The sequence below is a fragment of the Brassica napus genome, chromosome C8, assembly GCF_020379485.1.
Source record: "Brassica napus cultivar Da-Ae chromosome C8, Da-Ae, whole genome shotgun sequence".
NCBI lineage: Eukaryota > Viridiplantae > Streptophyta > Magnoliopsida > Brassicales > Brassicaceae > Brassica > Brassica napus.
Window position 1 is genome coordinate 28586170 of NC_063451.1, and position 16136 is coordinate 28602305.

At 37.1% G+C, this 16136-nt stretch overlaps 2 protein-coding genes across 2 annotated transcripts; both read right to left on the reverse strand.

Annotated features, from left to right (window-relative positions):
• Positions 1-9362: 9362 nt before the first annotated feature.
• On the reverse strand, positions 9363-10960 carry LOC106358572 (protein TIFY 11A). Its single transcript, XM_048766427.1, has 5 exons — positions 10660-10960; positions 10286-10391; positions 9888-10205; positions 9464-9756; positions 9363-9429 (listed from the first exon to the last, which is right to left on the reverse strand). Exons 1-4 carry the CDS (start codon positions 10832-10834, stop codon positions 9549-9551), a joined length of 807 nt encoding a protein of 268 aa, XP_048622384.1. The 5' UTR covers positions 10835-10960; the 3' UTR covers positions 9363-9429; positions 9464-9548.
• Positions 10961-12601: 1641 nt separating this feature from the next.
• LOC106356583 (protein LAZY 2) lies at positions 12602-15710 on the reverse strand. The gene is made up of 6 exons (XM_013796314.3): positions 14433-15710; positions 14232-14310; positions 13420-14024; positions 13163-13349; positions 13013-13080; positions 12602-12921 (listed from the first exon to the last, which is right to left on the reverse strand). The coding sequence occupies exons 1-5, from the start codon at positions 14436-14438 to the stop codon at positions 13061-13063; spliced, it is 897 nt and encodes a 298-aa protein (XP_013651768.2). The 5' UTR covers positions 14439-15710; the 3' UTR covers positions 12602-12921; positions 13013-13060.
• Between the last annotated feature and the right edge of the window lie 426 nt (positions 15711-16136).

The following is a 16136-nucleotide window of genomic DNA, read 5'->3' on the forward strand; positions in this document are numbered from 1 at the left end:
TTTTTTATATATAAAAATATAGATTTATAAAAAAAATTGAGGCCCTTAATTATTATTATACGGAGGACACGGACTTGGGCACCGGGTGATCGCACCGCTTGTCTCCCCTTTGTGAGCCGGCCCTGCTGTTCGTGTGCGACACCCGGTTATGTTTTCTGGTGGGTCGTCTATGACATGCTTTAGTCTCTTCCGTTTGTTGCTCCTCCCTTGTTCCTGTTTAGTCGTCGCCGCTCTTGTTGTTCTTCTGCGTATGTTGTCGTGGTGTTTCTTCCTTCCGTCTCGTCCAGCTGCTCTCCGGTTCTCCCCCGTAGCGTAGTGTCAATGAGACATTGTGGAGCTAGCTTCGGTTCTCGGTGTTAGCGCAAGGCGGCGAGTTTTATCTCCCTTGGGTCATTGGAGTGAAGGCTCTCTGTGGGAGGCTCGTGTGAAGATTGGTCTTCCCAGCACCAGCGTAGTCCCCTTGGCTCACTTTGGTGGGCTGATATTTGGTCCCTTTGTAGGCAAGGAAGAACGGCAGCAGGATGTAGCTCTCACCGCTCCCACTCTTATGTTGTGACTCGCACTATTTTTTAAGTTGAGTCTAATAAATGTGATCTTCAGTGGTGGTTCAGACTATCCAGATGGCATCCTAAGGGTTTTCTGGGTCGTGTTGTGATTTGAAGCTCTAGGAGCTCGGGTTCTGTTCTTCCGGTGGATGTTCGAGGCTCGAAGCTGCAGCAGCTAGAATTGGCAAAGCCGTTTGCCGCGCGTATTTGAAATCAATCATTTGGAGCTGGGCATGCCGATTTCTACCAAGGCATGGTCTCATATTTTATCAAAGGTTTTATCTCGTGTGGCAATGCTTCCTTGGCTTAGTTTCGACGTTTCCCAAGCTAGTTAACCTTCTGCTTAGTATATATTAAAATAATATTTAAAATACTGTTGCCATATAATAATGATTTTTAAAACTTAAAGTTAGTGGTGAAAAAAAAAAAAAACCTTAGCAGATTATCAAATCAAAATATCATTTACATATAGTAACTACAATCATATAAAATATAAACTCATTATAACTAAGCAATTATTAAAAATACTTTTACTTGTCATATTAATAATGTTACCGGAATTTTTTGTAACAAAAATAGAAATTTTGAGTAAAATTAGATATGTAGGTCCAAACTAAAACAAAGTTAAATTGTTAAAATCCAATAAAATGATAAAAATAATTTTGGGCTTAAGGTTTTAACAAAAGCTAAAACGGGCTTAAACATAAGCCCAAAAAAAAAGAAAAAAAAAATGAAAACCGGTGTCAGTGTAGAATCGAACCCAAATTTTTGGGGTGTCAAAAGTAAGGATCAGACCAACAGAGCTAGCTAAAACAGCTGTAATCGCTTACAATAAAGTTTTTTTATTGGTTTAACCGTTTAACCGGTGTCACTTGACACCCCTACCTCCTACGTGGGTCCGCCACTGTTGACACCATCAGCATAGACAATTCCTACCTCCATAATTGGATTACCAAGACTCTTGTTGCGCAAGGAACTTATAAAAAGGGTTAAAACTAACCCGAGAATGATTGCACCGAGAAGAAGCCATCCAGCAAAGCTCCAAATGGAGAACCTCCGATCTTCTTCACCATCAGATTGCTTGTCGGCCAAATGTTTCCACATCCAAACCAAAAATCTGATCCCCTTTCTAGAAGGTTGTGAACCTCCATTCCTTTCAACTCTTAGAGGAAAGGAACCTTTCCTAGTATGGTAAGCGGGAACGGTTCCTCAAATAGAGGAGGCTAAACTCTCCAGCATCTTGAGACATTGTTCTAAACTTTCCCTTCCATCTTCTCCGCATTTGTTCAGCTTCCATCTTCTCAAATTATTGACGTAACTTTCCTTTCAATCTTCTTCACATTCGCTCAGCTTCCATCATCTCAAAATCTTGACGTCTGATGTTACAACAAGAGATAATAAAGCAACAAATGCTTTGAACTTGAAGCCGTTCCAAAACCTTATACCTATTGCAGAAAGAATAATTAACAACCATAACATTAATTTTTCTTATTTTTTGCTCAAAACACATTATTTTTTCCTTATTTTTTTCTTCCATATTATCTTAATATCATATTATGAGAGGAAAGCTAATATATTTTAAGCTTTTGTCAAGAACTCTTAGTAGTATAAAGATGATTCTTATTTGATACGTTGTGAAGGTTGTGCCTTATATACAAGAGGCCACGTAGGTTACATAAAACCTAATTACAACGGTCTAACGACTAGGGCCTCATACGGCCCAATACCACCTAGAGCCCTCTAGGTGGAGTGTGAAGGTTACAAACACCCAACTTGGACAGAAAAGACTCAAACTCCTTCCTCCCCAATGCTTTTGTAAAAATGTCCTCCAGTTGTGTTGAAGTCGAGACATGTTTTGTAGCTATCTTTCCACGTAAGATCTCGTCGCGAATGAAGTGACAATCAAGACCTACATGCTTTGTTCTTTTATGTCCGACTGGATTCTTGGCGAGGTTGATAGCAGAGAGGCTGTCGGAGTGTAAAATGATCGGATAGTCACACTTGATGCCTAAGCTTGGCAGTAAGTCGCGCAGCCAAAGCAGTTCACTAACCGTATCAGCCATTGCTCGATATTCAGCTTCAGCAGAGGAGAGACTACATCATGCTTCTGTGTTTTCCAAGAAACAGGGGAACCTCCAAGTTGAATGAACCATCCCGTAAGAGAACGGCGTGTAGTCGGACATCCGCCCCAGTCGCTATCGCACCAAGCAGATACTATCAATGGAGTATTAGCTTTGAGAAGGATACCTTGGCATGGACTGTATTTAACGTATCGAACCCCTCTTAGGGCTGCTTCCCAATGATTTACCTTTGGACTATTCATAAATTGTGAGAGGACGTGTATAGCGTAGCTGAGCTCCGGTTTGGTCGTAGCAAGATAGATCAGTCTACCAACAAGGCGCCGATAACGACGCGGAACAGTCATAGGAACATCATCATCGAGCAGAAGCTTATGGTTTTGTTCGAGTGGAAAAGCAACTGGTTTAACGCCGAGGAGACCAGTTTCAGAGATGATGTCTAGAGAGTACTTCCGTTGACATAAATACATTCCCTATGGACTTCTGGCGACTTTGATGCCCAAAAAATATCTCAAAATCCCCAAGTCTTTCATATGAAAGCAGGTGCAGAGATAAGACTTGAACTTATCTATAATGCCTTTAGAATTTCCAGTGATAATCAGATCGTCAACGTAAACTAGAAGATGAATGTGATTGTTGTCTTTTTCGTAAGTGAATAAAGAATAGTCCTTCTCATTCCGGACGAACCCATAATCGACCAAGGCAGTTTCAAGCTTGGCAAACCAACACCGAGGTGATTGCTTAAGTCCGTAGAGGGATTTATGCAAGCGACAAACCTTGTTCTTGTCGTTAGTACGGAAACCAGGTGGAAATTGCATGTACACTTCTTCATCAAGATCACCGTGAAGAAATGCGTTGTGTACGTCCATTTGATAAACTTACCAATCCAACGAAACAGCTTGCTGAAGAAATGTTTGAACGGTAACCATTTTTGCAACAGGAGCGAAGGTTTCTGTGTAGTCAATACCTTCAGTTTGATTATTTCCACATACCACCAGACAAGAGTTGCGTCTTCGTATTGTTCCATATGCATTGAATTTCAACCGAAAGACCCACATACAGTTGAGAGCTTTCTTGTCTGGAGGAAGATCAACAACAGTCCATGTATTACTATCTGCGAGTGCAAAAATTTCATCAGCCACTGAGTCGCGCCAGAGTTCATCTTCAGCAGCCTCTTTGTAGCTCAACGGTTCCCGAGTTGAAGTGATGGCTAAAAGATATGTTTGATAGCCATTGGAGAACCGAGCACTGGAGATATAATTTTCGATAGGATATGGCGTTGGAGAAGGATATGGCTGATGAAGAAGAGTAGTAACGTAATCTGCAAGCTTTGTAGGTGGCTTTTTGATTCGCTGACCTCGTCCTAGAGCTTCAGGCTCAGCTGAGGTTGTCTGTGGTACATGATTATCGATCGAAGTTGATGAATCCATAGTCTGTGAAGAAGAGATATCGTTGTCTTCTTTAGTTAAGGAACAGGAAAGAAAATCAGCTGGATTTTCATTTTTCATTAAGGTTTCAGCAGCTGGTATTGGCGTTTCCATTGTTTGAGGAGTAAAATCAGACGGAGGAAGTGGTTGTGCCGTTGCTGAAACTTCATCATCAAAGAATTCAATATATGAAGCTGCAGGAGACGTAGTAATCTCAGGCGAACTCGACTCCAAAGTTTTAGACATATGAAACTCGGTTTCACAGAAGATCACATCGCGGGAGACAGATATTAGACCAGCTTCCAGATTATACACACGCCAACCTTTCTTCCCAAAAGGATATCCAAGAAAGATAGATTTTGTGGTGCGACTTGCGAACTTGTCTCCTCCATGCTTTTGATTATGGACATAACAGAGACATCCAAAGACTTTGATATGATTCATCGGCGGTGCTTTCTTGTAAAGAAGCTCATATGGTGTTTTCCCGTTAAGTACTGCAGTTGGTGTGTGATTGATCAAATAACCAGCAGCCATTGCACAGTAGCTCCAAAAATCAACAGGGAGAGAGGCTTGGAATCTAAGAGCGCGGGCGACATTGAGCAGATGACGATGTTTACGCTCAACCCTACCATTCTGTTGTGGAGTTCCAACACATGAAGTCTCATGAATGATTCCTTTTTCTCTGAAAAAGTTTGTTAGGCACACGAACTCTGATCCGTTGTCAGTACGTATGGTTTTAACATGAGTGTTGAATTGCCTTTCTACCAAAGCGATGTAATCTTGTAAATGTTTTGGTGCATCTCGCTTAGATGGAAGGAGATAGATCCAAACAGCACGAGAGTAATCGTCGAGAATAGTAAGAAAGTATTTTGAGCCACATGATGTAGTTTTGTAAGGCCCCCAGAGATCACAGTGAAGTAACTCAAAAACCATAGTTGTTTTATTACTGCTTAACGGAAAAGAATCGCGAGTTTGTTTTGCACGAATACAAACTTCACATGTCTTAGAATCAAAAACACCAGTACTGAAATCAAAAAAATTCAATAACTCCAAAGCCTTTGAAGAAGGATGTCCCATACGGCTATGCCAGAGCTTCGACGAAGTTCTATCCTCTTGTGAAACAGCCGCTGCCACATCCATTCCTCTGAAAAAATAAAGCCCATTCAGCTGTTCACCCGCTCCAATCAGCATCTGTGTGATGCGATCCTGAACAACACAAAGATGATCAGATATCTGAAAGATGCACTTCTTATCACGAGTTAGATGAGACACTGAAATCAGATGACAATGCAGGCCATCGACGAAGAAAACGTTTTGTAGTATAAGCGATGAACCAACAGAGACTGATCCATATTTTGTTGATGTGGTGAATCTCCCATCAGGAAGTTTGATCAACATGGGTGCCGTATCACGCAAATCAGACAAAACAGTCATGTGATTGGAAGCTCTTGTGTCAATGATCCAGGACTCGAGAAAAGACGTACCTGAGGAGTGACCATGCGAACTGACTTTGTGATCATTAAGCATGTAAACCAACGTCTTCCATTGACTATCACTTAAACCACTGAAGCCAACTCGATCCGCTGAGGTGATTGTCGAGTTGAGTGAGGCGGGAGAAACTGCAGCAGCTACGTGATTGGCACGCGCAATGTCAGATTTTGGACGAGCGCCTCCATTCCAAGAAGGTGTAGTCGACGAGAAACCTGGTTTGTTCCGCGTACGTTCACCCCACCATGCAGGATACCCGATCTTTTTGAAGCAGTTCTCAGCAAGATGGCCATTTTTTCCACATAGAGTGAAGATCAAGGAACCTCCTCGTGTATCAGTTGACTGGCGAGAGCGAGTCTGCGTCTGAACCGCAAAACTTACACCTTCAGTCTTGTCTTCGTGAAGCTTAGCCAACGATTTTGATTTCTCATCTTGAATAAGAATGTTGTAGGCTTCGTCTAGTGATGGAAGTGGCGTGCGTGATAAGAGTGAAGATTTTACAGCACCATATAGCGAGTTGTCAATTCCCATAAGGAACTGATGAAGTTTGTCTTCCTCACGTTCTCTTGCTATATCTTCCATTGTTTTTGCTTGCTGATAATCAGCCAAGTTTGTCCATAACTTCGTCAGTTTACCGAAGTATGTTTCGATTGGTGTCCCTTGTTGTCTACAGTTAGCTAGCTCAGTTTTGAGCCGTTGAACTCGCTGCGCATTCTTCATTGCAAACCGTTTTTGGATCTGCATCCACAAGCTAGAAGCATCGTCACTGTGAGAGAGAGTTGAACACATAGATTCTTCGATGGTAAGCTTGATCCAGGACACGACTAATGCGTTGTTCGCGCACCAATCTTCATAATCATCAGAGTCTTCAGACGGTTTTGGAAGAGATCCGTCTGCAAAACCAAATTTTTTTCTTGCTTTCAAAGCCAAGCGAATATTTGCAGACCACTCGTATTAGTTTGTTCCACGTAACGCCGGACACGAGATCGTATGACCGGGATTATCACCGGCGGTGAGATCGTACGTCGAGTAAGTTCCGTACGAACCCTAGACTGATCTGAAGTTTCAGAATCAGTTGATTTCAGCATGTTTTTAGAAGAAGCTTTCGATAGAATAATAAGCCAGCTTAGGTCAAAGAGAGAAGAAAAAAATTATAGATGGATCGGTTAACTAGAAAACCTAGAATTTGAAGTTAGGTTTAATGCTCTGATACCATGTCAAGAACTCTTAGTAGTATAAAGATGATTCTTGTTTGATGCGTTGTGAAAGTTGTGCCTTATATACAAGAGGTAACGTAGGTTACATAAAACCTAATTACAACGGTCTAACGACTAGGGTCTCATATGGCCCGATAGCTTTTGATATAATCACTATTAATTGTGGTACTTTATTGTAATTAGAAGAGAAATAAATTCTCTTATATCTTAACTTATTCGTTTTTTTTATTTTTTAGATGTTATTGCCACATTGACTTTCCAACCTTTGAATGTTGTGTGAATTTACTTTTAAAATAGGTTATTTACAAATATATTTTATTCAATATTATATGTAAATATAATAATGAAACATAATATTAAATTCTTATAAAGTATTTCAAATTCGTAAATGATTTCTATAAATAATTTCAAGTAACTCTCAAATAATTATATATTTTACTATGAATGGTTGACTGGTATTATGTAATTACTAGAAATCTATAATTTCTTTTGGTATGAAATTCTAAATAAATTAATCCGATCATGCATGCATCACCGTTAAATAAATGAGATATATTTAGTATGAAATTCTACGTTGGTATGTATTATTACAGTATTGTTATGATATTTTGTGGAGAAAGTTTTTTTTAGTAAACAAAAAGAAAACATAAAAAGGACCAGAAATGTCTTCACTTCTACAAACAATTTATCTTCTGCATATATCGCATATTTCTGTTTATTCAATAAATTGTATGTCGTTGCTTTGGATACGATTCTACACCTCTATTTGTATTTTGGTATATCAATAAAATCTGTTTAGACGTTAAAAAAAAAACAAAAATGTCAAAGAGAGAAAATTTACTAAACTGATCAAATCACATCACGCACGCCATGACCATACTCAAAAGTCAAAATCCATTATGAAAAACTGAAAACAGTATATCACAAGAAAGGTCAAGAAGCTTTGGGTTAACGATCTATTTCCCCACGAGAACTATCATATAGCATCAAATCTCCACCAAACTATGACTTCATGCTAAATCTCCATAAATTAAAAGTTTCAAATCTATTTATCCTCGAAACAATAGTTCGAAACTTAATTATCTATAGACAATGGTTTTAATTGGTTTATTCTAAACCAAACATTCTAAACCAACTAAACCAAAACAAAACCCAATTAACTAACAAATACAATGTCGTGTTCTCCGCCTCTAACCCATCACACATCGCCTTCGAGCATCACCACAATCACTCCTCCTCCGCGCGACTAAACGCAGTTCCTCCGGTGGAATCTCCATCACTGTGAATCATCATCATCATATATATGCTTAGACAACAGTTCTCTCTCCGATTGTATCTTCAAATCTTGCGGCTCAGTTTGTCTATCTGTTCTCGAGCATCCAAAGATGAGAGCTGTTCTAACGCAAGTTGGGTTAACGCAAGCTCGAGTGCTGTTCATCATTATCACCTTCGGCTGACTGCTTGCATGATTGCTGTTCCTCATCATCACATTGCATTGGATTGTTGGAGCCTAAAATTTTTGGATTTTGAGAGAAAGATTCATTACTTGCTTGAGTTCATTGATCTCTCTTCTACGAAGAGGATAGTGTATATTCATATCCGCAGCTTGTCACATTATTGAAAAAGATCATTTTTTAATTAATTTGGTTTTGTTTTGGTTAGTTGGATTAGAATGTTTGGTTAAGAGTAAACCAATTAAAATTATTGTGTATGGGTAATTAAGATTCGAACTATTGTTTCGGAGATAAATAGATTTGAAACTTTTAATTCATGGAGATTTAGCACGAGATCATAGTTTGATGGAGATCTGATGCTATATAAACCCACAAGCTTTTGAAGCTTTACAGCTTACAAAAATACTGTAAGCAAACTCACTCTCTCATTTGCATTTTCACTCCGAAAAAGACATTCTTTATCCATCATAAACTAGGTTAGGTAATTCTAATTGGCAAAAATGATACAATTGAAGTCGATGCCAACAAAATTGTAATGTAATTCGCTACAATCTCATGTAATTGATGTACTTTACCAAATGACTTTCTCTATAATAAAAGCCACAGTTACATTATCCAAATTAGATATTTAAATTAGGAGTACTCAACATAGTGTCGTACTTCCTGTTGGAAAAAAACATTGGGAAAATCCCATGAAAAACTTTCAAAGTGGAACTTACCTCCACTTTAAACCTTCAAGATTTATACTTCCATGATAAAAATTGAAAAATACTCTTAACAAAAACTATGAAAGTGCCTTCCGTGTGTTGTTTTATATTATGGTGGAGTGAGTGAGTTATAAACTCCGTTGATAACGGACAAGTCCAAAAACAGCTAAAATACAACAAAATATTGCAGCATTTTCAAATGCTTCTATATATACATCATGCAAAAAAAAACTGTAATATTTAATCAAACCTTTAACATCATCAATTAGTTTGTTGCCTACAACTACAAATTAAATATTTCCCTATTGCTGATTTTTTGTAGTAATTTCATATTTCATGATAGAATCTTTTTGATTGATTTTGTTTTAGAGGATAATTGTAAATCAAATCGATGTAACTTGCACCCAACGACTAAAAATAAACTCCACAGTAACTTGCAAATCAAATTGTTATAAATTGCAACTAAATTCACTATTGCATTTATTAATATCCCAAGTTAAAAATGATTACAAACTTTAGTACAAAGCAATTTTCAAAAAAAAAAAAACTTTAGTACAAAGCAAAAATCACTTGAAATAATTCAGACGATAATCTTAAGTTTAAGTTTCTTACAAATATTTAATAAAATTTGATTATAGCCTAAGTTCGAGATCTTTCGAACACTGGCCATCTTCCTTAACTTCCATCAACATATCTTTATCACATTCTGGTTTGGGTTGAGCCGGTCGTTGTGACGACTGTCCCTGCTCTAGCTGTTGACCAGGTACAGTCTCTGGCTTCGGAGGATAATGATGACCACCACCAGTTTGGTTAACTTGGTATGGAGCTCTAGCCACAGCTCTGATGAAAAAAATATATGTACGAAAATTGTCATGTGAGTATCTATCGCGGTTTTGATTAATTACTAGGATCATTTAAGGGCACTTAGTTGTCAAATACATAATCTTTTGAACTAGTCAAGTTATGTTTACCTGTCTTTACGTTTAGCAAAGAAGCGATGTAAGGAAGCTCTACGTGCTATACGTTCCACGAGCTGGTTTTGTTGTTGTTGCTGTTGATTGACATCCGCAGTATCTGTGGGCTCGTTGAGATCAGGAAGAACCATGTTGCTTTTGTTGTGGTCCTTTTGGACATTGATTTGTGTCTGAATGTTAATATCAGTCACAGACTTGGCTTCTTTTGCTACCTGTATTATCTCTTTAGCTTTGTCTGAAGGAAACTCATTGTATACTAGAACTTTTCCTCCAAAGAATATTGTTAGCTGAGAACTAACTGGCTCTGATGGTTCACTGTAAACCAAAAGTCGGTTTCAGAAGAGAACCATTTAAAAACCGGAAGAGCAACAAGTATTAATTACTATAGACCTCACCTGAGATTGGTAGCTTTGGCTTTGCCTCCAGATGAGATAGAGGGTTCGCCTAAGACATTAAGGGCTTTGAGTTCCGAATTTGCCTTATGCATCACATTTTGTTTCTCTGAATAAAGAGAATAAAAAACTCTTGTCAGCTTTATTGGAATCATCAAACGAATAAACTCTACAAAAAATAATTATTTTTTTTTTGCGATTCATGAACCGTCTCAGTTTCCAAAATCAACTAAATTCTCTTCTTATTTTTTTCCTGGTTACATATTACAAAAGTAGATTAATTCGAGTTTTAAGGAAGTGACTTGCAAATGAATAAAATAAAAACAGACTTTACTATTACAAGTGGCGGACATGAGAGCTAGGAACATATAAAATACCTTGTTGATCAGAGTTTCCGGGTAACCCGAGATCCGGACCAGGCTTTCGGACCAATCCAAGATCTATGTTACCGAAACTACCCTTCTCCTTCAAGTAACGGCTGAGCAAACTACATCGCCGGGTGAAGTTGGACTTCTCCGGCGGTGGTGCCTTACCATCTTCATTTCTTGACATATTGTGAATAATAAGGAGAGATTCTCCAGAGTTTTGTTTGTTTTTAGTTATGTATTCGGTATCTTTTTCTTTTCTTTTTTGTGCGTCAAATGGAAGAAAGAGTACAAGTGGGATGCGTCGAGCTCGATCATGTGTTTTTATAACTAAATGATATATATATATATATATATTTTTTTTTCTTATTCTTCTTTTTTAGTATGGGGTAATTTTACTTTGAGCAATTTTTATTGATAAATGAAAATTCAGATATGTGGCATAATTCATCATTAATAACAAATAAATATTCCTCGAGTGAAAGAGAGAGGAAATTTCATATATATTAAAGTTAATGGTAGTAATCCATCGTTGATTATTTATTGTTATAAGTTTGGTATAACAAATCCATCGCCTATCTTATTATTTAAATATGCTCACATGTTTTTGTTTAGTTTGTTACAGAATATCTGTTTATGGACGGTCAGATTTTAAATTTAGACTAAACAATTCCTTTTTTCCGATTAGAATTTCCCGCACGTTTTCCTTACGCGTAAAGAGTTACAAACCGACGACCACGTTACCAAACGCCGTTTGCCAATCTGCTGCATATTCGCAAAGGAACCCCAAAGATGTGTGTAACTACAAAACTGCCCTTTCACAAGAACTCAGTCTTCTTGTCGTGGTGGCAGCATCGTAGTTATAACTCACATTCATGGGACTTTTCATGCGTTACAAGAACTTGTTAGTTAGCTTTAACGGAAACTCGGATAGATAGAACGTGGGCCATGTGGGGCTCTGCCTCGTAATTTCCGGAGTTCCGTGTGAAAAAAATTCAAAAGAATGCACTTGTCTGAGACCCGACAGAACATGAAAAAAACACGTGAGTTAAATAGAGTCATCTGTTATGATTAGGACAGGTCGCGCAATATCATACGACGCACTCGCGACAGCAGTAATGTGGGATTTGCATTTTTTTTCCACGAGAGAAGGCAAATCTTTTGATCCCACCTTATACGATTAGTCAAAAAAAACAAAGCTAATGGCTAAAGGGATTAATTGACTGAAATGGCCCTTTCACGGATGCAATAGTCAATACGTTGCTTCGTGATTACGACTCGTTAGAAAAAACGTGTTCTGGTAAAATGATAGTATTTTTCTAAAAAGAGAGAATAAAAGTATGGTTCTTGGGACCTCCGTGATGTGGAGCTTAATCTTTCGATTGTATTTTTGAATTTCTTTCTTCCGGAGATTCCTAGGAAGTTGTGGCTCTCAGAATTTCTTTACGTTTTTGTTAGCAATGTATATAAAATGGGCTTGGGCTGAAACTTCCAGTTCCGTATGTTTGAGATTCTTCGGAAGTGTGTTTTCTAACTTTTTGCCGAAATAGCCCTAACTAACTGTTACGTGTGAATGTGATCAAACTTGTACTAGTCAAATATTCGATTTTAAAGCTTCCGAGAAAGCAAGTCAAAAATTAAACACCAATGTTTTTATGCTAAAGGGATAGTTTAGTTTATGAATTTTATTTTGGTTATTTTAATTAGTGGTATTTTAACTGTAGCAAGCAGTGGTGTATGTGGTTGAAACTAGGACAGACTGGGAAGAATAATCTCACAATTCATTGTTTTATTTTGAAAGCACTTACTACTACTAATCCAAGAAAACAGGGGAAATTATTAAGTGGTTATAGTTTCTCCTCATCATCCTGAGTGAATCTTCATATTTTTTGGTAATTGATCGGGATTTGGGACCTCTAACATTTTTTATGTATATGATATATAATACACCAAGGAGAAACTAGGAGTATTATTCAGTTCAAGATTTGGCTTCTCTTACAAATAACTTAACCAAACGCACAAAGAATGTAGCATTGAAGAAGAAATATTCACCTTTAAAACTTAAGGTTGTCCACCTTAACATTACACAAATGATCACATAAATAGACACATGTATGTATGTTTCAAGAACATGTTTGCCTCTATGGGCCCAAATGCCCACATATCAAATCATGCAAAAAAAAACAAGGTATACATACAAACACGTGCAGATGCATCAAAAAAAATCCTCCAAAATAAGAGACTCATTTCGTTATTTCCTTTACGAGTTTGAATCTGCATAAATGATAAAACAAAACATCTCACATAAGCTTTAGATAAGAGAAACATAGAAGCTTAATAGATTCTCGTGTTATGTCTTAATTACCTGTACGCTGAATAGATTCTTGCAAAGGCTTCAAAAACGAATGTTTGATCAGATCTCAAGAACTATGACTGTAATCAAAACAAGATAGAATCAGCTCTTGTTTCTTTATGAGTTTTTACTAAATTTAATGAGAATCCGATGAAAACTCACAGTCAGAATCTGTTTTGACCCATTTATGTCCATCGCTACTACTTCTTCTTTCGTTGGTTTCTTCTTCTTTTTCTTCACTCTTCAAAGAGAGCTGTTTCTTGCCTTGCAAGCATCTCTGTGTTGTTGATGTTGCTGGTTTCGACGAGGATTGAACATTAATCTTCTTATGTAGCATCATCTTCAACAACTGTAAATTGATATTTGATTAGAGACAACCTAAAAATATTATATTTGAATAAAATTTATATTCTTTTTACCTTCTCCATTCTTGATTCTTGAAGCGTGTCTCTCAAGCTAGGGTTCGGGGGTGTAGAAAACCCATCCGCACATACAAAGATCTTCTTGAAAAGATATGAGACAGACGTCTTGCTTATGTCTGTCTTCTTCTTGTTCTTCTTACTCTCTATAGATATCTCTTTGCATCTACCTAGAATAACGTTAATTGTTCGCTCCATATCATCACTCTCTTCAGATGAATCCACAACAGCACAGAGTGCATTGCTGATTCGCCTCTCCACATTTAAACTCGACGGACAGTTCAAGAATCTATCCAAAGGAAGATTTTTCATGAGCTCTCTATTCACATCAGACTTCCTTTTCTTAGTTCTTGATAAAATCTTCATCAACTCCTTTTGCAACTTCTTGGCCTCCTCTGGAGTAAAATCATCAATATCAGCAGATGAAGAAGGCTCTTCTTCTGGCTCGGAATGCGAGATAGACTTCTTCTCTTCTTCGATCTCTTCATGAACATTGTTGCTCTCTTTTTGGCTCACACCAGTGCTTGTTGAACCAAACGTTCCAATAGCAAGCAAAGCGTGAGGCCAGTCGCTAAACTCCTCTCTTGACTCTTGCTTCACATGATCTAAAAACAATATTCAAGAAACAAAAATTAGATGACCAATCAAATTAGCAGAAGAAAAGACAAGAATCTTTTAAACAATAGGTCCAAAACCAAGATTTAATTAGAACAGAAAATTCTAAAGAGACAAGAATCCTGGTGGATTGGTTGCACATATCCCTAGCAGACAACAGAATCTTGAAGTTAAGATTTATGAAAGTAAAATCTTACGAGAAGAAGCAGAGGAAGTGCTTGTTCTATTATAATCCCCATGTTTTGCATTTTGCTTGTTCAGCATCCATCCTAAGAACTGAATACAACAAGGAAAAAAAATTTAGAAACCATATGAATAAAATAAAATAAAATCAATGAAAACATATCATGTGTTATGTATATACATATATACTAAATGCAAAGGACCACAAAACTGACCTTCATGTTTTTTTTATGATCTTCTGTAACAAAGAGATTGAATGTATATATGTATTAAGTCACTGGTGAATTGCTATTGGTTATTATAGAGTGGGAGAGAGTTTTAGACAAGTTGGGCTAAGATTGGTGAATTTGATGTTGTTCAAGTTCCAAGTTTGACTATTTAAACGAGAGGATTTCAACTTTTAAAAAGAAAACTTTTAAACTGTTCTTTGTAATCTTGTGTTCAGATATTATCTCACTGTTGCTACTTTATACAACTCACAAACTCACTCATATTAAAGCACATATTCCCACGTAAGCAACGAGTCCACCAACATTCTTCTACATTTTACTACAGCCCACAGATTAGTTATACATTAATTCTTTAAAAAAACTTAATTATAGGTTTAAACCCGTGTATTGGAGAGAACGTCACGGCTTTGATCTCGGCTCATCACACACGGTGGGCGTGGAGCAACCTTGACGATATACAGAAGTTAGACTAGTCTCGATATGTTTCACCAGTCAAAGTTCTAAGAACGAGAAATAATTGAATCCCTAGACATGCATTACGTTGAATGGTTAGTACGGTGACACCGAGTGGGTTCTCCTCAAGTTTGTTAATTACTTATAAACTTGTGTTTATTAGTTTACATATAATTGGGCACGTTGCTAGTTCCACCACTGTTGATATGGGTATATGCAAAAAAGTAGATATAAAAGAGAAATAAGCATAGTTATCGAAAGTAGTGTTTCAAAATTAATAACTAACTTAGTTTATAGGTGAGGCAAGAAAATTAACTTATGTTTTCTGGTCCTAAAGATTAAAATTTCATTGACATATAAAAGAGAATTAATCATATATATAGTTATCGAAAGTAGTATTACAAAATTAATAATTAACTCATTTATAGGTGAGGCAAGAAAATTTCTTGTCATAATTGTATGTTCAGTCGATATTATTTATAGGTATGTAAAGTATACATTTTAATTATTTACGTAATGCATTTAGCCATCACATATTTGGACGTGAGCAGGTTGGCAAAGATTTTCCCGAAATCTATCAACGGATAACGCGTCCCGACCAAAACTCAAGTCAAAGTGACTAAATTAATAGCCCATACAAATTACAAAGTATTTGCACACTTTGAAACGTAACTAATTTACTTTCTTGAGGGTAATCGAGACCATTATACCACAACGTACATGACTACGTAATGTTGTTTAATACATATTCAAATCGTATGAAAATTTAAGTTAGCCATGGTTCATTTACAGGCTCGTATCTTTTCGAGCCAGTGCTGGTTACCGAAAGTATATATACTTATAGTAAGCTAGCTGCATTAACCTAGATGATGAAATTGGTGTCAGTTCATTGTCGTAACTCATAGCTTACAAAACAAACGTCAAACAATGTATAATAAAGACAAGCGGCTAAGTCCAAGATTAGACATGTCTGCTATACAATGTATTATTAATCATCAATTATGTATCCACAGTAGTCTTAGATATTATGGGAAAACTATTAAAAATCTGTAAAGTGCTAAAGTTATTTTCAAAAAGTGCATAAAGATCTAATACAAAGAGTCAGAAAGAAAGAAAAAATAACGAAAATCCATGTAAAGAGCTGTGCAATGTCCCCTCAAGTCCTTAACTCTTCTGTGTATAAGGGCAAGTGTCTTAGAGCACCATTAATCCTAGCATCCAAATGAAGTGTTTAAT

Bases quoted from the DNA above. Each gene is read 5' to 3' on its own strand.
- LOC106358572 (XM_048766427.1), bottom strand. From the start codon at position 10,834: ATGTCAAGAAATGAAGATGGTAAGGCACCACCGCCGGAGAAGTCCAAC. The intron at 10,392-10,659 runs GTATTTTATATG...CTCTTTATTCAG, and splicing joins CGGAAACTCTGATCAACAAG to AGAAACAAAATGTGATGCAT. The intron at 9,757-9,887 runs GTAAACATAACT...TTTTTTCATCAG, and splicing joins TTTGCTAAACGTAAAGACAG to AGCTGTGGCTAGAGCTCCAT.
- LOC106356583 (XM_013796314.3), bottom strand. The intron at 13,350-13,419 runs GTAAAAAGAATA...ATCAATTTACAG, and splicing joins AAGAATCAAGAATGGAGAAG to TTGTTGAAGATGATGCTACA. The intron at 13,081-13,162 runs GTGAGTTTTCAT...TTTTGATTACAG, and splicing joins GGTCAAAACAGATTCTGACT to TCATAGTTCTTGAGATCTGA.